Source organism: Aplidium turbinatum, chromosome 9, assembly GCF_918807975.1.
Source record: "Aplidium turbinatum chromosome 9, kaAplTurb1.1, whole genome shotgun sequence".
Lineage (NCBI taxonomy): Eukaryota > Metazoa > Chordata > Ascidiacea > Aplousobranchia > Polyclinidae > Aplidium > Aplidium turbinatum.
Genome location: NC_137480.1, coordinates 15,771,851 through 15,799,738, shown reverse-complemented (window position 1 = coordinate 15,799,738; position 27,888 = coordinate 15,771,851). Strand labels below are relative to the sequence as shown.

Below are 27,888 nucleotides of genomic sequence, written 5' to 3'. Positions count from 1 at the left end.
GAGAAAGCAATAAGTCCGTACAGCACTTGGAGCTTTGTCTTTGATGCGTTTTACCACACCATGCGTGGTCCAACGTGTGGAAAACTTTGTCATAATAGTTTGTCCGACATAGCGTTCGTGACGTATAGTGCACGTTACAATATTATATCCCGTAACTTTGTCAAGTTAATTTATGTTTGAGACTGAAATTTTACTTGGGTTTACATTTAATAATAATAATAACAATAATAAAAGCAAAAACTGTTAAAACTTCTTGCACTACGATCATGTTACAAAGCTTTCCAATGTCTCGACATGAAACGCTTCATGACTAAGTTAGTGTTTATATTTTCCAGTTTTGTGATCGATCTCATCACGTTTTAAATTTTTTTTATTGTTATTTTTTTCGCCCAAGATACAACATGCCTGAAAAACAAGCGACCCAAAAAAATTATCAGGCGACCCAATTTTGGGTCGCGACCCATGAGTTGGGAACCACTGACTTACAGTATACTATATAGCCTAACTTATCATACCTGCATAATGCATATAGCTTTGATGCATAAAAATTACAGTACATTAATTACACAATATTACCAAAAATGCATCTTTTTTGCGCATAATAAAACTATTATCACAGATTGTTGGCCCTCGCCCCTCGGGCACTTCTGCATTACCAAATCTGGCCTCCATGAGAAAATTGTTTACACACCCCTACGTTATGTGATAGCTATGTATCTCTCGGAGTCGTGCAATATTAAATTCTTAATCTGAATGTATCGTTCTGCTATTCAACGAGATTCATGTTGAGAAATTTCATCATATTGCAAGAAGTTGTTTTTGGTTAGCAGTGTATGATGAAGTTGTGTTGTTGCTTTCCGAGCAGAGCGTTCTGTTGATTGCAGTTTTCGTGCAGTGTTGTGATACAATAGATTTTATCTTCAGATGTAGTTTACTGTATTGTAGTTAAATTGATTGATTGAATCTTTATCCTCGAACTGGGAAAGCTTCTTGCAGAGCTTAATCCTGGCAGTTTCGCATACCGGTACTTATGGAGGCTTTGAAATTGAATCACTGACACAGGCTACGGAGATTGACAGAGTGAAATTTCCTTTTGTTGAAGTGTTGTCGCCCAGTAAGTATTCCATCCATTAGATGCCGTTGAATGGAGAGCAGTCCTTATAACGTGCGTTGCTCAAGCGCACATCCCGAGAGTCGAACCAGCGCGGCATGATCTTAAAGCTTCTTAATTCGTTCTAGAAGTCACGCGCAAACCAACTGAACTATCGGGGGGGAACTAACTTTTTCTTGATGAAAATACAGCTTTGCGTCGAAAACATTCAATTTTTTTCGCATTAACCGTTTTTATTTTTATGAACCCAATCCAGGGGCTCTATCCACTTTTAGAATTCTGGCGGGGAGTGATTTTTGGACAGTGGGCTAAAATCGTCATAGTCATTTCAACAACAACTTTCAACTTGTCTTAGTCATTTCAACCACACCAATAAGTGGGGGGTGATCATCCCCTCACCCCCCCTTGGATAGAGCTCGTGCAATCCACACAAGAATAATTTCGTTTGCTGTAAAATTTGTATTGCAACAAATTGAACTTTTTCCCTGAGCTCTACCTAGAAAGCAAACAGAAAAGTTTTGCTAAAATCAACAAAATATATTTTAGTGAACAAGCTTCATTTCAAATCTTCGTGGATTGTGCAAATATTGATCGCTTTTGTATGGCAGTTGGGTGTCTTTTGTCATCATCAGCAAGTTAATTGAACGCTGCACGCACCACTGAAGCGTTAGTTGCATGGAAACAAGATCAATCATCCCTATTCGCCTTTGTTTGGATAAAACACTCTGTCCAATTGTTTAAGAAGGTCTGAGTTTCCTTTTTTTTGTGTTGAACATCTCAAGGTCTGCAATTTGCTTATGGGAACATAGAAAACTTAATAGAAAAACGTCTGTGAAAAATGTGAAAAAAAAAAGTTATTTATTTCCTTCTTGGTTGAGAAGGTGCTTTTACCATTTAAAGTAAAAGAAATCATTCCACTTCAAAAACTCAAAAAGTTTGTGTCTTAAAATAATTTTGTAATAAGTTACAACACTGATCCCGACACATGATATGCCACTCGCCAAAGTAAACCTCGTTGTTTTGTGTTTGTAGTTACTTGACTCGGACATGTTTTAAATTGCATAAATGACTCACGCAGTAAACGTATGCCATAATTATGTACCACCAATAAATTATGCCGCAAAAAAGATTTAATGACAAAACATTGTTTTCATTGACTCAAACAATCGAAAAACATCTATACGTCAAATCAGAAATCTAAATTGCTTACACAAATAATATTTTTATGCAGCTCCACTTGGTAGATCGCCCGACTCTCTCGCGAACAAAATATTTGCAGACAGTTCAAACAAGACAAAAACTGTCCGCCAAAATCTTTGTGTAAGGTTTTCAAACATCGATTCCCATTATTCATGCTGCAGTGCCATTGACTAGTTCCAGCAAACGTTTGCAGTTTGAAGGTTGGAATGTTCAGTCCAAACAGATAGAAAGTTCTAACTGTTAGAAGGTTTGGTTTGATTGTAACCTGGAATGAAAAGGTGTTTTAAAGTAGACTATAATTTTTAGTACGATATAGAAGAAATGCTTGTTTTTGTTAGATATACGAGTAATGTATAATCTCGTATGTGGTAATATTGATTTTGCTTATACAATTTCAGAAGTTAAAATAAGACAAAGTTAATTAAAAGGTTTGCAAGTTTAAAAATACTCCAAAACTGCTCTCCATATACATTGAAGTACCTTTCAAAAATTGAAAAAAAATGTTTTCATTTGATGACGTAATTGAAGACATCTCAGGAACAGGAAGATATCTAATCATTTTAGCATTAATAGTAACTTCCAGCAGTTTTCCGAATGCCTTCTTTATGACAATGACAGTATTTTCAGGTAAATCTTCCTACACAATTTGTTTTCTTTGTTTTTATGCAAATAGTTGTTTGTGAATCCTTTATTTATTTCCGATTTATTTATTGAAAAATACATTTTAATCAAACCCTTCTCAAGGCTACTTGAGTTCAAATTGCTTTTATAGCACAACCGTCAAATATTTGACAAAGTTTTGTTTTTCGAGGCTTGCTTGTCGGTAACTATGCTATATTTATTTGAGTTGTGAATATATCAACAAATATGTGATCACAGGTCAGTAGCCAGCTTATGGTAGTCTAATTGCATTTTAAGATAATTCACATATTGCACACGTACTTTCACAAAAACAATACAGTAAAAGGATGGCAATACCTTAACCATATAAAATTGGGCTGCATAGAAAAATTGAAACCCAGAACTTTAACGATTAACATTCAAAACTTTACATATTTGAAGCACACTTATAATTTTGGAAGGTTGCTAAAGTGGTTGAATTATCTTTCAAGGAAAATGCATTCTACTTTTATAGATGGTTAGCCATTGCGAACATACAACCATATTTTACTATTTGAAGCTAACCCAAGATATGAAGCAATGATCACTTTGAGAGCAACATTTTCAAACAAAATAGTTCTTGATATTTGTAAGTTGTTTTTGTTTACTTTTGTTTTTGTATTTTTAAGTTGCCACCCCAGCTACAAGATGCCGCGTGGTGCCGTACGATAACTCCACTCTCTTTCCAAACGTCACAAACGAGGTTATCAATAAGGTTTTCATTCCATGGAGCCCACTCACTGAAGTAAATATTTACTTTTTTAAATTCTTTTTGGCTCCAGGAGACAGGAGATTCTGCAATCAAACAATCTTCTGTTTGGCCAACAGTACTTTATGAAAAAGATTTGATAACTTTTGCAAAAAGTCAAAGCGACGAAGTTGATTGTATGAGCAATATTAAAAGCAGTGCAATTGAACCAAATATTTTATGTAGCTTGTTTGGGAACGTTATGCTTTTACAACATTGGGTCGAATGCAAAAAATGCTTTTAGCTAACAACAGTTTCAGTAAGATTTTTTACTTTTCTGGCATTTCAGAGCCAGCTTGTGTGACATCATTTTGTGTCATACCTATTAACCGGCTCCGTTAATATAGTTTCGGGAGAGAGTTTGCTTTTTATACCAAAGACAGGCAAGACACAACAATACCACAGGGTTGAGCATTACAACAGTATATATTTTTTACATATTTACAAAATAGTTTAACATTCAAACGTTTTCGGCTTAACCTAAGCCCTCATCAGGAATATGAAAATATTGATAAAATGCAATAAATTTCAATGATTTTCAACGTTAATAAATTTCAACGTTAATGATTTTCAAACATTTTTTCTTCACTAGCCTTATCGTTTAAAGTTATTTTCCCCCAGATTGCAGCAAGCAACGCAAATAAGAAAAAACATTTTAGGCAACTTATGTCTCAGGAAGCATTTATAAGCAGTTGTTTTGAAAACTGCATGGGCTTGTACAGTAGATGTTGTCATAAAACTTGACATTTTGCATATTTGTGGACTGTACTAGAAACTTTCAACCACTGACTCAGAACCGGTCACGGAGATTTTCAGAGTAAAATATCCACTTGTTAAGAGTGTTGTTAACTGTAAATTATTTCATTCACTATGTATAGCCTACCCCTGAAACAAGAGCTATTCTTGAAAGAAGAACTTTCATCAGATTGCTTAGCCGAATGGACGCGTCTTTATCCTTTAATAAATTTTTGAATTGTCATGATCCTTAAAATGGGATTAAGTTAAAAATTTATTTACAGAATTACGATTCCTGTGCGATGAAGGTTTATGACAGCTTTGCTCACAAAATAAATTTTACCGATATTCTGGATGACCTTCGCAACCAAACTGCAACGGAAATCCCATGTCCACATGGTTATGTATATGATCACAGCGTCTTTGAGAATACAGCAATCACCGAGGTAGTTACACTGACTCTCGTGATAATGTCTGTTAGCCTACTAATCTGTTTGTTAAATAAAGTTGTAAACGGGTAAAGGCAAAAATGAGATTTAAATACACGTAGCTGCTGGCACGTATTTCCCTGCAATTCTTTTACATTAGCTCCGATCAAAAGCAAATTTCTTGGGTTGTGTAACTTGAATAACATCATCTTGGTGTTGTTATACAACAGTTACATGAAAAATACCAAGAATGCTTTGAGTAGGTTTTTGCTTTACTATGAAGATTTAATACCTTTTTCGAGCCATCAACTATAATTTCCAACAAAGAAAACTATTCCACATAGGCTTCTTGTTATTTTTTCAGTGGGATCTGGTATGCGACAAAAGAATTCTAGCTGCAATGTCTAACTCCTTGTACTACGTTGGTGTATTTTTTGGCTCCGTAGTTGGAGGGATGCTTTCTGATAGGTATGCCACAGGCTATTTCACTCATTGCAATTTTTTTTTTTCAATTTAAATACGTTTGTACGCTATAAAATGAAATAAATAATATAAATGGACTTCTGAATACTAGTGAATTGACAATACTTTTACAACTTGTATTTCATGACTGCAGGTTTGGACGGGTGATTACCTTTCGGATCTCAGCATTGTGTGGCCTCTTAGTGGGATGCATCGTCGCTTTTTCTCCTAACATTTACGTCTTCAGCATTCTGCGCTTCTTACTAGGCGCGGTATATTTTCCCATGATAGTGAGCGGGTATACATACAGTAAGTAAATTAACTCTTTCTTCACCTGCCATTTTGAGTCTTCCCTTTTGTTTTATCCCACGACCCACGTGTCCCATATTGACTGCAGTACGTTTGATACAGTTTTTACAATATATACCCTGTTACGCTTCTATGCCTATACGTAGCGCCGTTTAGGAGTTTAACTGTTGGATATCAGAAATGGGGTGAATCTGACGGCTCAGTTATCTGACAAGAAACTGGCAGATAAAGCAGCACTGGCTCTATTTTTAGGGTGTGCGCTTGAGCAACACATTTCAAGAACAATTCTTTACGCAGTGGTACGTAGTGGATGGGATAATTTACAAACAATAATTCAACAAGCGCAAACTTCGCTCTGTCGCACTCTGTGACCAGGCCTGCATCAATGGTTACAAGCCTCTACAAGTATCTGCGAAACTGCCATAATTAAGCTTTCAAAAAAGCTGTCTCAGTCCGAGGATAAAGATTCCCACAATATTATTGATCTGCTTTTTTTATTTTTCATATGGGGTTCAAATGGTATGAAATCGTTAATCTGGAAAGTGAAATCCATCTTATGTCAAGTCTCTAAGACTAAACCATTTACCCCTTCAAGTTATTATGTATACTACTATTTTATAATGCATTCGATTACGATAAAAATAAAATAGAATCAAGTTTGATTGATTAAGATTAGTTAATATTTCCTGTGTAGTAGTGGATAAGATATTTTTCTTACAGTAGATTGCTTTTAACAGTTGAATTAAACGCTGATCTACGTTATATTATACAGTAGTTGAAATCTCAAGAAAAAAGTGGAGAATTACATTTGGAGTGATGTACAACGGAATATTCGGCCTGGGTTGCATAATATTAAGTGGGATTGCATACAATTTTACAGCCTGGAGAAGTCTACAGCTGGCGGCTAGTGTTATCGGATGTGTTCCTGTGTTTCTTTTGTCTTGGTTACTTCCAGAATCCCCAAGGTTTTTTCACATTTTTATGACTAATTTCTAATTTCGTCCATGACAAAAACTCCATCCAGAAAATCCTTATTACAAGATGTAGTGAAGCAATTTACTACCAACCTAAGCATGGTGTTAGTATTATATTTTGATGATACATTGCAATAGTAAATCCTATAAAAACAGGAAAAAATCTCATCAATATGGTAGTTGAAGTACAATAGCGTTAAACTTATTTTCTCGTCACACATGGAAAAAGAGGTAGCTTGCTTGTTAGGCTATACGTGGAAAACAATAAATTCAAGTCCAATCACACAAATTATAAAGTGCTTCTTTAAATATAGCGCTGTCTAACAACTGAACTTACAAACACAACGTAACAAAATTTACATACTTATTGCAGTATGTTTTGCATGGTCAGGATGTGTAGATGGTGCAGCCACAGTAGCAAAGGGAATTAGGAACCCCTCTTTGGCTGTGCTGTTGTGCACATAAACTTGTCTTTGCAGATGGTTGTGTGTCCAGGGAAGGATTAAAGAAGCTAAAACCATATGCGAAAATATAGCTCGACGTAACAACACAAAGCTCAGCAACAAAACATGGAAAGATGTAGAAGAAGAGTTTAAAAGCTTCGACCAGCAACAAGAAGTAAAATGATTGTAAATTATTTCATTAAGGCTACTAGGTAGCTTACAAGAGCTGTAGGTCTATCTCAATAACTTACTGCATGCACTGTAATATGTAACAAATGCTTATGGATAACAAAAGACATAGCTTAAGCGTGCAATAAAAATGAGGTTGGGTGTGCTGTGTGCATTAATCTTGACAAACTAAGAAAATTTTTGGCATTGTCATGTTTGTAGAAATTTTAAACTTATATTTCTAATTCAGTAGCCTACTATGCGAAAGTACATATATAAAGCCTACATTGCATTCTTTTACTGGGCAGCAACTTATTTTTGAGCATTATTTACGTACCAACAACCAAAACCACATTGCTTTATCACTGCACAACACGCTCAATTATGTGTGTCTACATATTGCATTTATTTTAGACATCAGATGATAACTTGTCTGTGGCAGCAAAAAGAGGAAAACGTTTTCTTCTGCGTGAATTTATCCGAAAGCCTTACACACGATATATGATTTGTGGAAACATGTGTGTTTGGATGGTCACGTGGTACGTAAATGTAAACGATTAAACTCTCTTTGTTACAATAGTTCAATACAATAACGTTGTTTTAATTTTTTTTTATTTATATGAACTAAAAGCTTAGCTGATAGAAACTGTTGGTAAGGTAGTTTATACAGTAGCTTAAAAAAAATACCTGTCAATAACACGTAGCTTATACAAATCAGTTAACCTGCAAATGTGTTTCTTTTTTCTTTATCAACATTTATAAAACTTGTAGGCTATAGCAAATGATGCGGAAAAATTTAATTCCGGTAAAGACGGGGCCTCAGTCAGATGGGTTCGTTAAGCGCCAGTGAAGGGGGTAATCAAATCAAAATGAGGTAGAAAAAGACTTAGCCTAACTATAGACCTAAATTTAAAACACGCTTTATCATCAAGAAAATAATCTTTTTCGAAGGAAACTTCAGCACGTGTTCTTCAAGTTTTGCAAATTAAAAAGCCTCAAAGCGAAAAGCCCATTTTCTTATCAAACACAAATTACTCAACAATATGCCAATGTAGGCTATCAAGAAAAACATTTTTTTTCAGTTTAGTCTATTATGGGCTGATCCTAAACAGTGGATCTTTGGCTGGCAACGTGTACATCAACAATGCTGCAGGGGGATTAATGGAGTTCTTAGCAGATGCGTCTGCAATCCTTTGTATTGCGCTGATGGGATTTACCAAAACAACATCCTCGTCATTATTCATAGCGAGCATTTCCTGTTTGGTTTCTACAGTTGTAGGTCAACTGAGTGGAAATAATGCAGGTAGGCCGTATGTTTACCAGAACTTATACAAAACATAGCTTGCAGTTGCCTTCCAACTAATTTAAAAAACGTCTAACTTTTCTTGTCATATATAGACCAGCACATATAAACAACGAAACGTTCATACACTTGTATTGGTAGCTTTATAAATGTCACCCACTACTTCAAAACTTTTTTTAGTTTTTTTTTCTCACAGTAAATTACTTTTTCTTGGCTATTTTTTGCTGTGTACCGTACTGTAGAATTCAAAAGCAATTAATGTCAATTATTGTTCATTTCACTAGGTTTACGGACATTTGCCACTGTATTGGCAATGTGCGGGAGATTTGGATCCAGCTTAGCATTTGGTACCATATACTTACATACTGTTGAGATGTTTCCAACTTCTGGAAGGTAAAACAACTATAACCTGTTTTGACTTCTTTTTACTTTTTTGCCACTGCAAAAACTCAAATCTGCATGCATTTCAAATCGAACTACAGATGGGAGCAAGATTCTCCTATAATTATAGGCTATCAATGACGTAGCTAGAAAGAAAACTTGAAGGGGCAAAAGCAACTGTTGGGAGGGAGCAAACGTCATTCAACATGAATTACAACGGTGTTAAAACGTTGTAATAGTATTAAAACTTTTTTTATGAGGGGGGGGGGGTAAGATAAAATTTTGGGTTGGCGACGGAAGGGCCTCAAACTCTCCGTGTCTACGTTCCTGAGTTATATTGTAGGCTATATCTATTCTGTTTAAAATTGTCAATCTCAGATACAATTTTGATGACTTAAAAATAAAATTGCAAAGCATCTTCACATTATATCTGAAGCCACCCCTTGTTGTGTTTTAATTGATTATAAATTATAGGCCTAGTCTTTGAATTTTTTTCAATGTTTTTTCGTATTTCGTTCCGACGCAGACGAGAGTTGCTTTTTCTAGCGTCATATCTACAGTTCCGGTACATAATGCGAACATTTTGCTGTTTTTCAGAACAACGGCTTTGGGTCTTTCATCCATGGCAGCTCGAGTTGGCAGCATAATTTCACCATTTACAGTCCCCCTTCAATTTACCCTTCCTTGGCTAACACCGGTAATCACATTCATTTTCAATAAATCATTTTTTTTTAATTTCTGAATAATTTTTTTCTCCAAATAAAAATAGATATTTCCGATATGAAATTGTTGTCTATTGCAACGGCCTGTTTGTGAAAGCAAAGCTTAACTACTTTTGCTTGCGTAAGAATCAATTCAATTTATTTGTTTATATTCGCGGTTATGCGGTGGCACGGGCGCCGATCCCTATAGGACAGTGGGGACATGTCCCCACCATCTTTTTACATGTCCCCACCATCTTTTTACATGTCCCCATCATCTTTTTACATTATTTTTGTAACGTAAAAGGGAAAATATTACCCGAATGTCACAATTTTACCAGTCAAACGTTTAAAATATATTGAAAGGAGGGGACAACATTTTTGTTTTATGCGAGGAAGCCCCAACCGTAGTAGAAATGTTTTATTAGGCAGAGAAACCCTGGTGTAACTCGCAAATTGTATTTAATTTGGTTACGCCAGGGCCACACAGTGCAGAGTTTTAGAATTACTTTGAAAGAGTCGTACAAGCATGTAGTGCAGTAAGTGTAGCTTGTGTTACTTTTGTATAAGAAAAAAGCTATTTTTTCAGTTATTATTACATTGAGGTTAAGAGCTGCTGAAATGTCTTTACCGGTTTGGCAAAAAATTGTATATAGGAAAATCAGCAGTTGGAAGGCTGGCAGGCAGCTTTTTTTCAATTGAAAAAACTCTTACCCTATCCAATTTTTAAAAGACTTGTCACGTTCCAAATCGTCTTCAGTATGGACATGGCCATGGTCAACCTCCTAAACTTCAAGATCGATCGGTCAGAGTATTTTGCAGTCATTGACAGCTCGCAGGAAATCTTACTGACTATTTCAAGTCGACCGATCTTGAGCACTACAAAATTTTACAAGAATCACTCTTTAGTGGAAAGCTACAATCACATTTGGTAGACGATTATCTTCAGTTCTTTGACACAGAGTCCCTTGCACAAGATTTTCGAATGATATTCAAGAAGATACCATCCGCTGTTCGGCAAATGTTTCCGCAAGTGGAACTTTTGCTCATATCACCAGCCCGCTCGTGTTCAGCTGAACGCTCATTTTCAACTTTGCGACGTATCAAAACTTTGTTACGATCTACCATGACACAGAAACGCCAAATCATGCAATGGTCTGCTATGTGCACAATAAAGTTTTGAATTCGATCAACCTTCATTACAAGCCAAGGATCAACCAAGGACTTCGTTTTTAATTCGCCGGAGACTCGTTGCCGAGTTGCAGTGTTTGGACTTCTGCTGTCCAATGTTGACACTGACAATTAAAATACATCGCATTAGACTTGTAGCCTATCTACTGTAGGCCTATTTGTTTGTTTGTTGAACAGACCCCAATCTTTCAGCTCGCTTCGCTCGTCTGCCCTTTCTTTTCTAGTAAATGTCCCCACCAATCTTAGAGAGCGATCGGCGCCCATGTGCGGTGGGATGGCGCAACGGATAAGGCGTTGGCTTTCCAAGCAATCCTGCTTCGGCTCCCGGCTTCAGCTGTTGTTGAAAAACACCGCTCACCTAGGGACAGGGTGTAATAAACTGGGTGGGCAACTGGGCATAATTGCTTATCTTCTCATACCTTTACCTTTTACTCGTGGTTCTCAAACTTTTTCGCCTTGCAGCGCACCAAAAAAATAAAAAAAATTCTCGGCACACTTACTGTAAAAACAAAGTTGTTTTGAAAACTTTTATTCTATAAATTTTAATGCGATGGGTGCGCCTGTTTTTGGGAACAAATAAAATTAAAACTAGGCTCCTTCGTTGCCAAGCACCAGTGCAGGATTAAGGTGGATGCTATTGATGCTGCAGCATTAGGCCCATTCCTGAAATAGGCCCAGACGAAAACAGACGTGAATTTTCCGGACGCTGAACAGTTTTCCTTTGCTTAATTAACCCACAAATAATTCTTATTATGAAATTTGTAGTCCGACTTTCGCACGCCTAGGCACAGTGTTACGCCTGCAGTGGCGTAGCCAGAAAATTTTTTTGGGGGGGGCCAAATATTTGATGAATTGGAGAGAACAACAAAGTGTTTGATTTAAGCCATCGCCACTTGATGTGCAGTGGCGTATCCTGATGGGTTGAGCAAGGGAAGCAATGAAAGTAGTGGGGGGTTAGAGCGTGCCGAAGGCACGCGTGTTTTAGGGGGGTCCGGGGGCATGGTCCCCCGGAAAATTTTTGAAAAATTACACTCAAATAATGGATTATAGCGCTTTCTGGAAACACTTTTAGGGTAATACTTGTATGAAGTTTATTAGCAGATAAACAGCTATTAACTTATTAAAGATAGCTCTTACACACGAACGGGCAAAAACTGCGGCTAAAATTAGAGAACACCAAAAACTCAGCTACACAAAAACTCAATAACTACACAAAAACCCAACAGAGTAAGCCATTCTGCAATTGCTTCCACAAATCAGTTCAAAGAAACGTAAATCGCGTAAACTTTGCACGATTTACGATTTGCAAATTTATTGGTGTCTTTCTGTGTATCTAAAACAAGTCCTGGGGGGTGTTAATAGCCAGATGTCTAGGAAAAGGTCATAAATTTCTACAAATTTTATTACATTTTCAACAAAGAGCTCAACTTCTGAATCCAAACTTGGAAAATTTGGGGGGGCCATGGCCCCTTTCGCCCCCCCCTGGCTACGCCTATGCGCCTAGGCACGTAAGATAAAGCAAGATTTTGGCATAGACTACTTATTTAAGATGAAAAATTATAACACTTTTCGAGCTGTTTCAGGGCCCTTCATTACTTCAGCCGCAGATAAGATGCACGGCTTTATTAACTCTTCCCCAATCGTGTATGCTTTTTTTGGTTTTAACTATTCGTAGAGAAACTAGATAGGATTCATGAAGAAAGGATTTTTCGGTAGTCGTCATCTTTTCATTTGCTTTTTTTAATCGTTCATATCAGAGAATATTCGTCCAAAATATTCAAGTGGCTTGCCTTCAAGATTGTTGTGCTTTGAATGAAAGTGACGAACAACTTTAGAAGGTTTCATAACGTCATTTGGCAGAATTTGGGAGCACACCAAACATTAGGGCCGTGACGATTGTTCACTACCCGGAACTATTGTAAAACCAAGCTCCAAGTATTTTTATTGTATTGCCTGACAAATTCCCCTTTTCGTTTCTTACTTCCCTCTGTGACACTCAACTTATCTGCATATGCCCTTTTCGTAGTTTACATTTGCACCTACTGATACTTGGTTCATTTCCATTTTGAGAATTATTTGTTTCAGAAGTCTTAGTTTTTTCCTTCTTGTTAAAATACACTTGTTGGTTCGTTGATTCCATATTAATCCTTCTGTAGTTTAACAGGACAAGCTATTGCAGCATCTGAAAAGTGAAGAATGACCTTGTATTACAAAACTTTTTGAAAGCTAGACGCAGTTTATGACGAAACAATCATAAACGGCACAAAATCTAGGTCATCGGAAGGTTAACCTTTATTATTAAACAGTTCTGCTGTATCAACGAAGGAGAGATAGGCTATGCCAGTTTTAGCCTACTGCTGTGAATCGGCCAAGCGTAAAATGAGTTTTACAGGAAGTATCAACTTTGCAATGCTTATGATTCCAGATTAAAATTAGCTTGGCAGAAAGTAAGATACGGTACTTCGCGGACCGGCGGTTGAGAACCACTGAGTTAGGCTAAGCCTTAGGAATAGATTAGGTTAAGGCAGTAAGATTAGTACTCATTATGGTTGGGAAAAGAGTTAGCAATCATTATTGTTGAGTTCAATGTTGTTTCATTGCCGGTTCACAAGCTAACACCGTGCAAACAACTGCCGGTTCACAACAAAAAATGATGGAAACCAGTGTCAATTTATAACAAAAAATGATGGAAAGCATTGGGGTTCACTTGGACGCTAGCGACTGCCTTAATTCTAAGACAATTGCTAATGTTTTTTTTTTGCACTGTGACGTAGGCTAAATATACGGCGTTGTGTTTATTGTAACCAGGCCCGGATTTAGGGGGGGGCGGAGGGGGCAGGTGCCCCGGGCCCCCCGACTTTTGAAGGGCCACCTACGTGGAAAAAATGTGATTTAGTGTTAATTTTTTTCTTTCAGCCTTTGAAGTTTCTGCAAAATGCTGTGCAGTGCTGGATTAATGCTACTGTAGACGTAAAGGTGGTTTTTCGCGCCTACGGCGCGAAAAATTTTTGTGCACGGGGGCCCCCCGATCTAAAAGTGCCCCGGGCCCCCCATCAGCTAAATCCGGCCCTGATTGTAACGGAAGATTTCAAGTTAATGCGATAAATTTTACGGTTCCACAATTTACAAATTTAGCTGCGTTTTGTGCACGCTTGCTATGGCGTCTCAACTCAGTGGATGGGATAAAGCGAAAAAGAAAAGGAAAGAAGCAGCAGAACAAGAAAAGCTTCTGGCGAAAATTCCAAAACTGAGTTCATACTTTGGAATGCGAGCAGCTTCGTCTCAATTGCCTGCGTCGGATGCGATTGCGAATTCGAGCGCTCCTGAAGACCAGGCCAAGCAAGATGAACCTGATGAGGAAAGAGAGGATAAAGAGCGGGAAAGTTCAGCGGAGAGAGCAGAGGTGAAAGGAGACGCTATCACTGGCGAAGCACTGGCGCAAACGCTGGAGGATATCACCAATGATTTAGGACAGTGGGGTAAAATCAACGCTGACACTCGAGAATATTGGGCCAAGAAAGGTTCAAAACACTGCCAACACACTGAATCGATGTTTGAAGAGAGCGCCAGACAATACCTAGGTGAATCATTCCAACGTCGATGCACTAAGACCTTCTTCGTGCGTACGCATCCGCTCAATGGTGAAAAATCCTATAGACAATGGTTGTGCTACTCGCCTTCGACCGGGAAGGTGTTCTGCTTTGCATGCAAGTTGTTCGGTGGTAATGCTGTTCAAGCAACCAAGTTCGTATCCGGCGGTTTCGACAATTGGAGGTCAGGCGAATCCAGAATAAAAATGCATGAAAGCAGCGATGGTCATCGCAAGGCTATGTTGTCTTTTGCGAGCCGACAGAGGGAGGCCGGTCGTGTTGACTACCTAGCCGCTAAACAGGTCGAGGAAGAGCGGTGTTACTGGCGCCAGATTGTAAAGCGGCTCATCGACGTTCTGATATTCCTAGCTAAGCATGGCCTTGCTATAAGGGGCGCGGATGAGATCATAGGTTCCCCTCATAATGGTAACTACCTTGGCATCATTGAGTTGTTGGCGGAGTACGATACTCTGCTGGCTAGCCATATTAGAAAATATGCGAACCGCGGGAAAGGTCACATTTCTTATTTGTCATCCACAATTTGCGAGGAGCTGGTGCAGTTCATGGGACAAAAGGTGCAGGACACCATCCTGAAAGAAGCCAAGAAGGCGAAGTATTTCTCTGTCTCGATTGACTCTACACCTGACGTATCACACCTCGACCAGCTAACGATTGTTATTCGATATGTTCTGCCGTTGGGTCCAGTTGAACGGTTCCTGACATTCTTGCCTATGATGAGACACACCGCTACGCACATGGCTAGCATACTTCTGAACTTTCTGAAGGAAAATGGCTTGGATGTTACTAACTGCAGAGGCCAGTCGTATGACAATGCGTCAAACATGTCAGGACGGTACAACGGTGTCCAGGCAATTGTGAAGCGAGAATGTAAATATGCTGCTTTTATTCCATGCTGCAACCACAGTTTAAACCTGGTAGGAGACCAGGCTGTTAATAGCTGCGCTGGCTGTACCAGGTTTTTTTCATTCTGTCAATGGACTATACGTTTTCCTGTCTGAATCGACATATCGCTGGCAGAAACTGAAGAATCGCTGCACATTAACGCTCAAAGGTTTGTCTGGAACCCGATGGTGTGAACGTGCAGATGCTGTCAAAGCGCTAGTAGAAAGGTGGAAGAGCATTCAAGAAGTCCTGGATGAGCTTGCGGCAGATAAGGAGCAGAAGGCCGATACGAGAAACCAGGCCGACGGATTTTCGCGCAGGATGGACGAACTTGAGACAGCAGTTATGGCGACTGCCTGGAACGATATCCTATGCCGTCTCAACAGTACGAGCATTAGCCTCCAAGACCCTACAGTCAGTCTGAATACGGCAACTAGTTTATTGGCATCACTGGTCGACACGATTCAATTTGCACGGGACAGATTTGACGTGTATGAGCAGATGGCGATCGAAAAGGTTCCTCACGGCGAATACAAGGCTGAAGAACGTCGAGGCCGTAAGCGAAAGCGAATGCCTGATGAAGGAGCTGCAAACGAAGAAAACCTCACCCCTAGGGAAACATTCAAAACCCATATATATCTGGTCATGATCGACAGACTGTTAGCTGAACTGGAAAAGCGAATGAAGGCGTATGAGGATATATCTACAACATTCGGATTTCTTTCGGAGCTAACGTCATTGAGCATAAAGCAGATCGACAATAAAGCTCAAAATCTCGTTTCCTCGTATCCAGATGACTTGGAAGACACGCTGGTGGCTGAGCTCATACAGTTTGCTGCATTTATGCGCACCCAGAAATCGGTGAGTGTGAACGAGTCAGCAGAGCTTACCATGTACAAGCTTTTGTCGTCGTTGAACCTTTCTCAAACATTTCCAAACGTCGAGATTGCTTTGCGCATCTATCTGTGCTTGATGGTGTCTAATGCCTCCGGTGAGCGGAGCTTCTCAAAACTGGGAATAGTCAAAGGAGAGCTGCGGTCCTCGATGAGGGAGGAAAGGCTAAACATGCTGGCGCTTATGAGCATTGAACATGAGGTGCTGAGCAGCCTTGACTGCACTGACATGATCGAAGATTTCGCGCTTGCTAAGGCTCGAAAAACAGTAGTATAAGTAAGCAGCACTAGCGCAGCATTGACAATATGCCAACGTTAAGTTGATCTGGATTAGCCTTTTCTTCATTAACTCCGCTTTTCAGGCAATATTGGTATTGAATTGTGTTGGTGTTACATAGCCTGATGTTACTCTCGAGTTTTTACGATAACACGTCGTTATTATTGTTCATGTTCATTAAAATTTGGCTGACTGCGTCGAAAGCAATAAAGGCTCTTTGGTCGGTCTGATTACGCGTGTACGGTGGAGTCAGAGTGTCGAATGCATATGTACCAATGCCTAGAAAAAATAGGCCTGTTTTTGCGCTGCAGCATCAGGCCCAGTTTCGTCTTAATCCGGCCCTGCCAAGCACACCCGCATTTCGTCATTAATTCCAAGAAATCTCTCCGTTTTTTGTTTTTAATTGTTGTCATAGCAAAAGTCCGTATTTACAGAGCCATGAAGATGTAAATGGCAAGGTTATTTTGATGGTTTTTGCACCGATTGTTGAATAGCATTTGTAAGCAGATTGCCAAAAGTCATGGATATGGCCAATTACCAGCATGCCTATTTGTACTAGCTTATTTTCTAAAACTCAATTTTTTTCATTTTTTTAAATTTGACTTTAAGGGGTGATTGAAATTGAAACGGCAACGTTCATAAAAACTAACAAAAACAAACACGTGTTTCTCGACAGCCGAATGTCGCAAGAATTGACAGCGATAGACACATGTTTCGCCCATAAGGCTGGGCTTTTTTTTTTTTTAGGGCTTATTAGTATCGCACCACTAATTCATGCCACATACTTCTCAATCTCTGGTTTTGTAAGTCAATAGAATCCTTACCTTTGTGGAAAGAAAACAATTAAACTACCTGTCGCCACGGATAATTATGCATTGTTGAGAAGGAGCGATCTTAGCGAAACACAATACTCGCTGTTCTATAATGAGTAGTCAGGTAATGCTGATACCAGGAAGATCGCTCCTTTTCAACAAGAACAAACATTTTATTTTCTAGAGAAGTTGTAGAGTTCAAAACGGATGACAAAAAACAATATTTTGAAAAAAATTATTGCAAACAAAATGTTATTGTTTATCGTTTTGTATCGAGCCGGAGTTTTTTTTAACGACTCCGACTCCACAGCCCTGCCATTAACTGATACGCTTAACATTAGCTCAAATGAAGTCGGTGGCCAGGGTAATTCGGACCCGGTACAAACGACTAATGAGAAGCCCGGGTCTCCTAAACAAAACATTTATATGGAAAACTTAGGGATTTTAAGAATATGTGGTTTTTATTGTTCCTATGGCTTCCCTGAAAAGATTTCCGTCTCCTAAAACGATCTTCGGCTGGATTTCAAAAGTAACCTCGATCAACCTTACTGGCTCAAACGATTAAAATGGAAATCACTGACTCATGAAAGTCAAAAGCAAAGGCAAGGCAATAAAGACAAATCGAAAGCCTGCAATGAGTGGGCAATGAATAAAAATATTTAAGATTATTAGTGAGTCGTAGCACAGCGAATGTATCTCACATACTTGTTTTAGAAAATCTCAGTATTGCTTGGAGTTGGATGTAGGCCTATTGTTATTTTGAAATAGTGTTTAGGCGATATCATTTTTGTCCTTCTAATAACCACAAATGCTGTTCATTCATCCTTCTGTAGGCTACGTCTTGCAACATGAATGTAGTAGCCTAGTCCTCGCTTATTAAGCCCACGATTAATATGCCCACCTGCTTATTAAGCCCAATGTGGTCCAGTAGCCTACGGAATTACTAAATGTAACCTATATAGAAGTGGCAGAGAATCATCCCCCGCTTAACAGGCCTGCCCGCTTAATGAGCCTAAAATCATTCATTCCCAAGGTGGGCTTAATAAGCCGGGACTATTGTAACTTCATAAGCCTACAAACACATACCGTACCATTTATTGAGATATTTCACCAGCGGAGGCGTAGATATGCTAGCTGTGATCATGACACCTCGACATTTTTTTGAATCAAAACAGTAAGATATACAGTAGAGAATGTATTTTACTTTACTATTATTTTACAGTGTACTTTCATACAACGTTTTGTAAAAATGTTTAGATGATATTTGGCATCACAGCGCTTATAGCAGCAGGAATTGCTACTACGTTCCCAGATACGAGAAGAAAGGAACTAACTGCAACTTTTGAAGAAGCGGAACTGACATTTTACAAACACCTGAAAAATTCCTTTGTGTCACGGGTGTTTTGTTTACCAAAACGCAGGTGATTTTTATGATTGATTATTTTCTTAACGAGAGTTGTGTTAGAAATGTCACGATCAGAATAATAGTAAGCTATAGCGCGCTACTTTTGTAGCGCACTACTAGCGCCGCTACTTTTTGGTAGCGATAGCGAGAGCAGCGCAACATTTTTGTTGGAGTAGGCTAGCGGCTGCAGTAGTGACTGCTTTTTTGCCAATGTAGATTTATGTAGGTTTTTTGCCAATGTAGATAGCGGATAGGCGCTACATTTGCTTCGGTCGCACTTACGCTCTTCGCTACTTTCCAATTGAAAGTGGAAAAAATGAATCGCTTTTAGAGATTTTTGATGAAGACGCTGGTTTCAAAGTTTTAATAATCTCATTCCTAAATGATGCAAACCAAACCAAATTCAGCTTTTCCCAGTTTTGATGGTTTTCAATGGCTGCTCTCTAGCAGCCTTCCAGTATAGTCCGAGAACATCTTGAATCTGGGATGGTAAAAGGATAGACCCTCGGCCCCAGATGCTCATACGACGACGACGATGACCTTTGTCGACGATGACCTCTTGGTCGATAGGCTACTTTTGTCTACAATTTGCTTTCATCGGCTAGTTTTCGTCAGTCGTCTTTTGTCGCTTGTGTACACAATCATGTAAACCCTCGCTTCAGCAATTAACGATAAACGTATTTTTTATTACAAATTTTATACATTGTTCGTCAACAAAAAACAATGTAAACTTACGTGGTAAATAGTTAATTTGTGTTTTAGTTTATTAGTTTTGGTTAGTTATACACTGTAGCTACTAACCAGATCGAGTCGGTTACCGCAGCAGAATGAGCCACAGTGCACCAGTTTCAATTTAAACTGCTATTTTTATTGGTCAATGTTTGATTGAAACCATTGATATTTTCAGAACTTTCGCAGAAGAAGACAAAGTTCTGATTACAAGCAGCGGCAAAGAAGTGGCATGAGCAAGAACTGGGATTTTAGTAAATGCTTTTCGACTTGGTCATTGAAAAACTCAACGTTGATGAACCGTTGACAGATGTCAAATAGAGAGCTGACATGTAGACTACAGCAATAAACTGCTACCAGTCAAAACTATTCAATCTGTTACACATAGACTAGGCAGTAGCGCAGACAGGGGGTACTTTTAGATGCGGGCCGGGATAGTTTTTGGAGCCCAAAACCTTTGCAAGGGGCTCGTAAACATAAAGAAACCACAACGTATTTTTTGGATACAATGCGTTATTCTCATAAACGTCTTGACTTGGAACGCATGGTTTTCATTAGTACTGGGCACAAAATATCCTCTCAACGGCCCTGCACAATGCACATAGAGTTGCAGCGAAACTTTGCGTTTTGTTACTTTGAAATGCTAAATGTACGGTGGGAATATTTTTCTATGTCAGAAAAGCGCATGCGTTTTTTATTTTAAAAATCCTACCAATAATTGAGAAACAACTGCAAACCAACATTTGATATTTCATTGCATTCTTTTGCTTTATAGGAAAGACGGGGGTTAGTTGAAACATTGCTGTTTTTTATAACTCCTCGAACATATTTGTAAATCTTTACTGCCTCTTAGCGATTGATCACAATGGCAGCCTATATATCAGCAGTCATGTAAATTTCATAGGGTTTAGACTTAGAGCATACAGTATAGGCTACGTGTGAAAATAATTAAAACAGGTTTTATTGTTCGCAATAGGTTGGTTTCGCTTCGGTTGGTTTTTAAATCTTTATTCTCGGACTGACAAAGCCTTGATAGGTTTTTCCTGGTACTCTGGTAGTTTCGCATATTGTAGACTGTAGAGGCTCTTGACGCAGGGCCGATTGCCGAATTAGACGGAGTGAAGTTTTCCAATAGTTGCAGTGTTGTTGCCGGAAAATTATTCTATGCACTAGGTGCTGCTGAATGAAGAGCAGTCCTGAATTGCGTTGTTCTAGCGCACACCCCGAGAGTCGAACCAGCGCCGCGTGATCTTGAGCCTGGCGGGTAACCACTGAGTTAATGGGGCGGAGGATAGGTCAATACGGTTAACACTTTTGACATAGATTGACAAACAATTTTGAACACTGCTTATATTAAATCTCAGGAAGTTGTGTCTTCTCTGTTAACGTGTCAGGTCACAATCCACTAGCGGCTAGCCTATAGATTGACATGAAAAATCTTGATTGTTGACATTGATCGACAGACGCTTTTAAAAACTGCGCATGATAAATCGCTACATGTCTTCCCTGTTAACTTGTCAATCTCCAATACGCAATAGGTTCATCGACATTGAACACTTTTGATTGTTGATTTCGATTGACAGACACATTTGAATGTTGTAGGTAATATTTAAAAAAAATCGGCGTATAAGTTCCAACTAAACTCGTGCAGTGCTCCAACAACCCCCATGCGGTTTATTAAAAGTTGTGGTGTACATCTGAACTAATTATTTTTTGCAAAAACCTGTGAAAATTTTTGTTTAATCTGTAGGCCTAGTCATAATAAAGCTTCGGTAAAGAGTTTGTCTTGTTGAATCATAGGCGTACGAAGCCGAGCAACGTTACCAAGTTTGATATATTCAAATTTATTAGCCAACATTTACAGAAACACAAAACTATGCAACAAATTAATTACCGAATATCATCATCACAAGATGTCCTCTTCAGGACAAATATTGTACAATGATTTATTCAATCTATAAACAGAAAAAAACAATATCGTTGAGTTTGAGCTGGTCAGAAGTAGGCTACTGTGCAGTTTTTGTCTTTTTTCTGTTTATAGATTTAATAAAACATTGTATTTTATTCAAATGTAGTTAAATTGTAGCCTATATATGTTATTCCTGAAGAGGACATCTTGTGATGTCGAAAACGTTCGATATTTAATTTGTTGCGTAGTTTTGTGTTTCTGTAAATGTAATAAACTTGAATATGTTAAACTTGACAACGTTGCTCGGCTTCGTATGCCTATGGTTCTATAGCTATAAGTTGCACAATAGGCTATAGTGATCTAATCCCACAACAAATAAAGTTTTTGAAATTCATTCTGAATTTTAGTGATTTAAGTTTTACTAATTTTTCTTTTTCGAATAACCCCGGTCTTTCCCATACCCAGCTAGCACAATCTATGCGTTTACGACGAAAAAAGGACAGATTAAGTATGAACTTATCATACAAGACTAAAACCTTTAGTGATTCGGGAGAATGTTTACCTGAACGGGAGTATAGTAGGCTAGGCTTGGTATAGGATAGGTAGGCTTAGCCCTAGCCTACTGTTTAAAAAGACCTAGCCTAATAGCCTAACTTAAATAGAAGCGAAAACATTTGGACTTTTTATATCGTCAGAGGAAAACTACATTTCAGCAAACAAACTTAAGTTGGGTCTGTTGTAATTTTTGAGTTGCTGATAATTGTTGTCAGTCACATTTGCATACAGTTTCCTCCTGATGAAGTCGGAGAGTTTTATTTACACAAGTTTAAGTTGTTATAAAGGGCAAAGGCTGTTCTAAACATAAACTAGAACATCAGTGCTGTATTCGTAAAAAAAAGCACAGGGTACACTGTCAGATTTGCCAAATGATAAATAATAAAATTGCCAAATGATAATATATAACTTGCAAAATAGGCTACTAATCTTTATTCTACCATAACATGAATTATCAAAATTGGACGACGGAATTAAATTCATGGTACACCTGTGTACCTTGATCCTCAGAGGGTTCGGCACTCTCTTGGAAAAACCAAAGGGTATAGTAGGCCCGCTAGCGTACGCAGGGGGCCATTGGGCTATGCCCCCCTTAAAAATGTTTTAGTAGCCTAGTTAACGACGTAAATTAAGGCATTTAATATGTTTTGGATTGCCCTGTCAAAGCAATTAGAACAATTAAAGCAATTGTTCTATAGACTAAGCCAATACGAAATACATGGCCCAATCCACCTACCCCACCCCAGGTACGCCAATGTAGCATAGTGTTCTGTAAGCCTATTATAGTGAGAAATAAATAAATAAAGTCTAAACTAAAACCATACTGGGATATCATGAAGACGTCTGGGATATCAATGGCCAGTGGGGTAGCCAAAGGGGGAGGGTTACAACCCCCCTTTGGCACGCGTGTGACGTCACGTTATTGAGAATGATGCTTTCAGTTTCTTTATGCTTGGAAATGATGCTTTCAGTCTAAAAAAAACTTGCCTAATTTTAAAAAACTGCATTAAAGACTTAGCTTTATTTCCGAAAAATGCCGAAGCAAACATGATCTTATCCTTTTTCTATGCCACCTGACAGCACCATTTTACAGGAATATTCATACCCACATTTTTGTTGAAAATGCTCTCAGAATGCACCAAATTCAAAGTAATTTTTCAAAAATGTCTGGGGGAAGCCCCCCAGACCCCCGCCGCTGGGTGTCGTCTTAGGCAAAAACGCCGTCGGGCTTCGCCCGCCGGTCGTCAACCCTCCCCCCTCTTTCAAAATTCCTGGCTACGCTACTGTCACTGGCTCCCCCTTGAGAAAACCCTGCGTACGCCACTGAGTAGGCCTATAGTTGCTCGAAAAAGCAGAGGGTAGGCTATCCTCGAATACAGCACTGTAAAACATCCAATGGAAAGAAAATGAAAGCTCTCTCTTTGGAAGGCAGTTAAAAAGGAACAATAATTTAGGCCTACACTAGAAATTTTTGCTAAGTTTTGAGTGGAAAGAAATTGCAATATTTTGGTTTTGAACACACCAGAGCAAGACTGAGTAGGCAAACTAAACCAAATTGCTTTTTATGAAATAAAATTTAGAAAAGTAGTCTAACTTTGCAGACAGATAATATGTTAAGGCAAAGTTCTAATTTAACCTGTAGGCTCATCATCAGTCGTTATCTCCGCCTGCGGCAGATTGCGCATCAACATGGCTTATATGCTTCCAAGAGTGGTGATTTTGAGCCAACTCGCCCAGTGTCTTCAAGTTGAGTCCGGTCCATGGTTGAATGTTGTCTTGCCATCGTTTTGGTTGTCTGCCACGTTTTCTTTTTCCTTCTACTTTGCCTTCTGTGCAAACTTTGCTGATTCCGAATTGTGATCTTTTAGTGTGGCCGAACAGTTTTAAAACTTTTGATTTTATTATTGCTGCAATTGGATGTAGTTTTGTCATAGTTAGAAGACCTTCTATTTTCGTGTGATCCAGTAACTTTTTGTTGGTCATGCTTCTCATGATGTGATTTTGGAAGGTAGTGAGTTTTTTCATTGTTGATGATGTCCAACTTACGCATTCTAGACCGTACAGCACGACTGGTAAAACGTAGGTGTTGAAGATTTTTGCTTTCAGTTTGATTGGGAGTCTATTGGATGTTAGGATCTTTTTGTTCTTTTCATATGGCTACTATAGGCTACCGTAATTCAAAAAACATTAGGCTATGCTTTTAATGCCAGATCCGAATCTTGCTAGGATCTCAATGCAAACCTCTTCGTAGCCTGTTCTTTCTCTGACCTCATTAAACGTGAAATGTCATGTTTCTCAGCTTAAAAATTATAGGGTAGCCAATGGGCAACAGCGTAGGCTATTCGCCTAGAGAACAGTTTCAGTTTAGCTTTACACTATTTCTGACCATTGCAACGAAAAACGATATGCCAAACCTAGCAGAAGTCTAGAAAAAGTTAGAAGCGACAAAACGCGAACGTCATAACATGCTTGATACCAAACCAGGGCAGTCAGTCCCGTTAGTCCAGTGGTTAAGCACCCGACTCAAGATCAAGCGCCGTTGGTAGCCTAGCTCTTGCACAACGCATTTCAGGACTGCCGAAATCTCCATTCAGCGGCACATAGCGGATGGAATAGTTTCTCGACAACATTGCAACAAAGTACCAGCATATTAATCAAGTACCAGCATGATGTTTCTGTTTGGAAAGTACATCAATTCATTATCAAATATAGTTATTATTAATAGTTTTCATTGTTTTCAATTCATTATCATATAACTTAGAAATGAAGCATGTAGGATTATTAGTTTTATCGCTATTTGCAAATTACTGTTTATTGACGTCATCATTCTTCGGAGTCAGTACATGGTTGGTTGGTTTTGAATCTTTATCCTCGGACTGACAAAGCCTTGATAGATTATTCCAGGTAGTTTGGATTCTACTAATTATATTGAATCTGTTGACGCATAAATCATGTTTTTACAATAAGAATTAAGTAAGTCATGACCAGTGTTGTACGTTGATGCCGTCACAAACGACGGCGTCAACTTTTTGTTGACGCTGAGGCTAGCGCCGTCAGATTATTTTTTAGTTGACGGAAGTGATAGCGCCGTCAACTATTTTGCCGATTTTAAGCGTCAAGCGCTATGAGTCATTTTTCGTTTTCATGGAAAATCTCGTTTCACTATGAGAGATAAATTTTGTTTAATGTTTTGACTTTCAGACTGATAGCAATAAACAATCTTTTTTGTGGCAGCTGTTCGTCTATCCAATTATGCAATTTCAAGTTTGTTTATCGTATCCTGGTCCTGGGTTAACCTGAGTCGAGAAAAGACGAAATCGTCTTTCACAGCTCGAAACAGTCTCAAAATCCAAACTCGTTAGAAGTCGAATACTTCCGTTTTGTGGGACCCCTTGGCTAAAATAGCACTGACGCTGACGCCGTCAATTTATTTCATTGACGCGTACAACACTGGTCATGACGTTTTCAAATCTCGTGAAAACAACTCCCTATTAAAAACAATGCATTTTCAAGCTTCGAAAAAATCGCTTCAGATACCTTCATAAATCGCGATTTTTGGAAATGAAGACGATGTCCGATCAAGCTCAAACTTTCAGGAATTTCGTTTTATGGCTATTCGCAAGAAAGAAAGTTTGCAGCAATGAAATCGGAGAAAAAGTCAAAATTTCGACCCTTCCCACCGTAGCCTACTATGCAGGCCTGGATTAACCTTTGTACTAGGGTGTGCTAAAGCACAGGGGTCCCACAGACAGAGGGTCCCACTTTTCCTAAAAATGAAATAAATAAAATAAAATAACAAATTTTGAATAACAAATTACAATAATTTACAAAAAAGTTGCTAAGAATTTCTTAATTTTAATTCATCCATAAAATTCATTAGCACAGAGGCCCCATTTGACCTTAATCTGGGCCTGTAATATAGGCTGTACGAAACTGCCAGGAATAACATATCAAAGGCTTTGTCAGTCCAGGGATAAAGAAACAAACCAAACAGTTAAAAATATGGCACGATCGCAATGCCTTAGTTGTACACCCAGTCGAGCAGATGTTAAAGAAAAACCTAGTTACGTATCCACAGTGATGTACGCGCATACAAAACATATTGACGCCGTCAGTGTAAACGCAAACGTTCGAAAAAACATACGCCGTATGCGTCAACGCAACTTGTAAAAAAATTGGCGGCGTCAACGTCAGCGCATACACTAACGTAAACTAATTTTGTTTGCTAGGTGCCAAACATTCACACGGTATAAACCACTCGAAACAAACAAGTTTTATTTTGAATTTCCACGAAGAAACACAAGCGTCTGAAAGTGTTCATCTGACAGTTTGCTGTGTTTTAGTTCCAATATGTCTTTGCCCATTGAAAACATTCTTTCAACTGCAGCGCTGGAAGGTATTGGCGTGTTGTAAAGAAAAAAATACATTAAAATGTGGGCTATGCGTTGACGCTATGCGCTAAAAAAACGCGAAAACTTTACGGCGTAGCCTCAAGCGCAAACTATCCAAAAAAATGTGGCCGCAAGCGTTAGCGCAAACAAAAAGTCTACGCCGCAAGAATGCGACGTAGAATTTGCGGCGTATACGTACAACTCTGCGTATCCATAGGATACAATAGGCTACATGGGTATTAAAATTTTATATTCAAGGTGATGCACGACAAACTCTAAATAACACCAAATTAGCAGATGTAAGTTTTAATTTCTAATATCAGACTAATTTTTTCAGTGGACTTATAACTTTATAACAGGTTAAATAAGCCTACAACAGTTTGGCTCAGATTAAATATATACCGTAGCGGGAGTTGTATGGAAGTGAACAAAGGTTTTTACGACATTAAGCTTAAGTTTTTTTTATGTGGTTGCTAGTAAATTTATTTTACAGATAAAATTATTAAATCAATTTTTTTTCAAATTTGAATGGAATTAGATTATTATCAGGTCAGTTTCCTTTGCATTCCTTTACGTTCTTCATAGTGCTCATCCAAAAAATAAAATAATTAACAAAACAGCTACATTTAATGAAACTTGACGCAATAACAAATCAAAATTTGTTGCCAGAAATTTTTTGTTGTTGTGTCTTGCTTGTCTTTGGTACAAAAAATTGTATGTAATTTTGTGTAGTTTTATGTAGATTTTTATTTTTGCTTACTTTTTTTTTTACAAAAAATCTTTATTTTCACAACATAATTTGTATATTAACTTTAATTAAATTCATAAATATATAATGCTTGCAAATGAAACAAAACAACTTGTAGTTTTTCAAATTGTTTTTTTTTTTATTCATGACAAACTAAAACAGCTTTCAAACTTTTCAAAGTATTCCACCATTTTAAATGTAGGGTGTTTCTTAGCTATTAAATTTTTTTTAATTAAAAAAAATTAAACAAAAAAACATGATTCAAAACTTCAAATATTATACAGTATCATACAGCTTTTGGTCACTTTGAAGAGTTAAGAACGTGGTACTGGCAACGCTGCAGTAGTTCACTGTCAAATCATTTGGCTCAAGCTCAAGTCCAAACTCCAAAATTAGTTGCAAGGAAAGTGAAACTATTGCAACTTTGTAAGAGGTTATGTGGATATTGATTAACTGTTTCGTGATTTGGAGAATTCATTCATTTCGAACTGGTTCTATTCGAGAAAAAATTAGAATTCTTTCATTTAGCATTTTGTCCAGGAATGATAGCTTTGACCCATGATGACCTATAACATTGGCCATGGTAAATTGCTGCTTAAAATTTGACTGAAGGCTGATTTGTTAGGAATCAGAATCGCTACTGTAAACTGATAGTTAATCAATATACTTTTTGTGCACACAAAGACAAAGTCAAAATCACCTGATTTTGACTGAAGTTTAATGGGTAGATCATTATAGTGCAAGTTCAAAATTCCTGAATGGTGCCATCATGACTTTTATGAAGTCATCGTCAAAAATAAATGTTAGGTTTTCAGGGCCTCCACCTTCAGGGCTATGGTCTTTTGCACTTTTTCATTGAATG

General features: G+C 38.2%; 1 protein-coding gene across 1 annotated transcript; it reads left to right on the top strand.

Annotated features, from left to right (window-relative positions):
• Window positions 1-2,713: 2,713 nt before the first annotated feature.
• LOC145777112 (organic cation transporter protein-like) lies at window positions 2,714-20,270 on the top strand. The gene is made up of 13 exons (XM_082588406.1): window positions 2,714-2,938; window positions 3,601-3,716; window positions 4,739-4,900; window positions 5,247-5,350; window positions 5,499-5,653; window positions 6,426-6,618; window positions 7,107-7,245; window positions 7,653-7,777; window positions 8,321-8,541; window positions 8,826-8,934; window positions 9,520-9,619; window positions 18,547-18,710; window positions 19,602-20,270. Exons 1-13 carry the CDS (start codon window positions 2,812-2,814, stop codon window positions 19,657-19,659), a joined length of 1,773 nt encoding a protein of 590 aa, XP_082444532.1. The 5' UTR covers window positions 2,714-2,811; the 3' UTR covers window positions 19,660-20,270.
• Window positions 20,271-27,888: the final 7,618 nt, after the last annotated feature.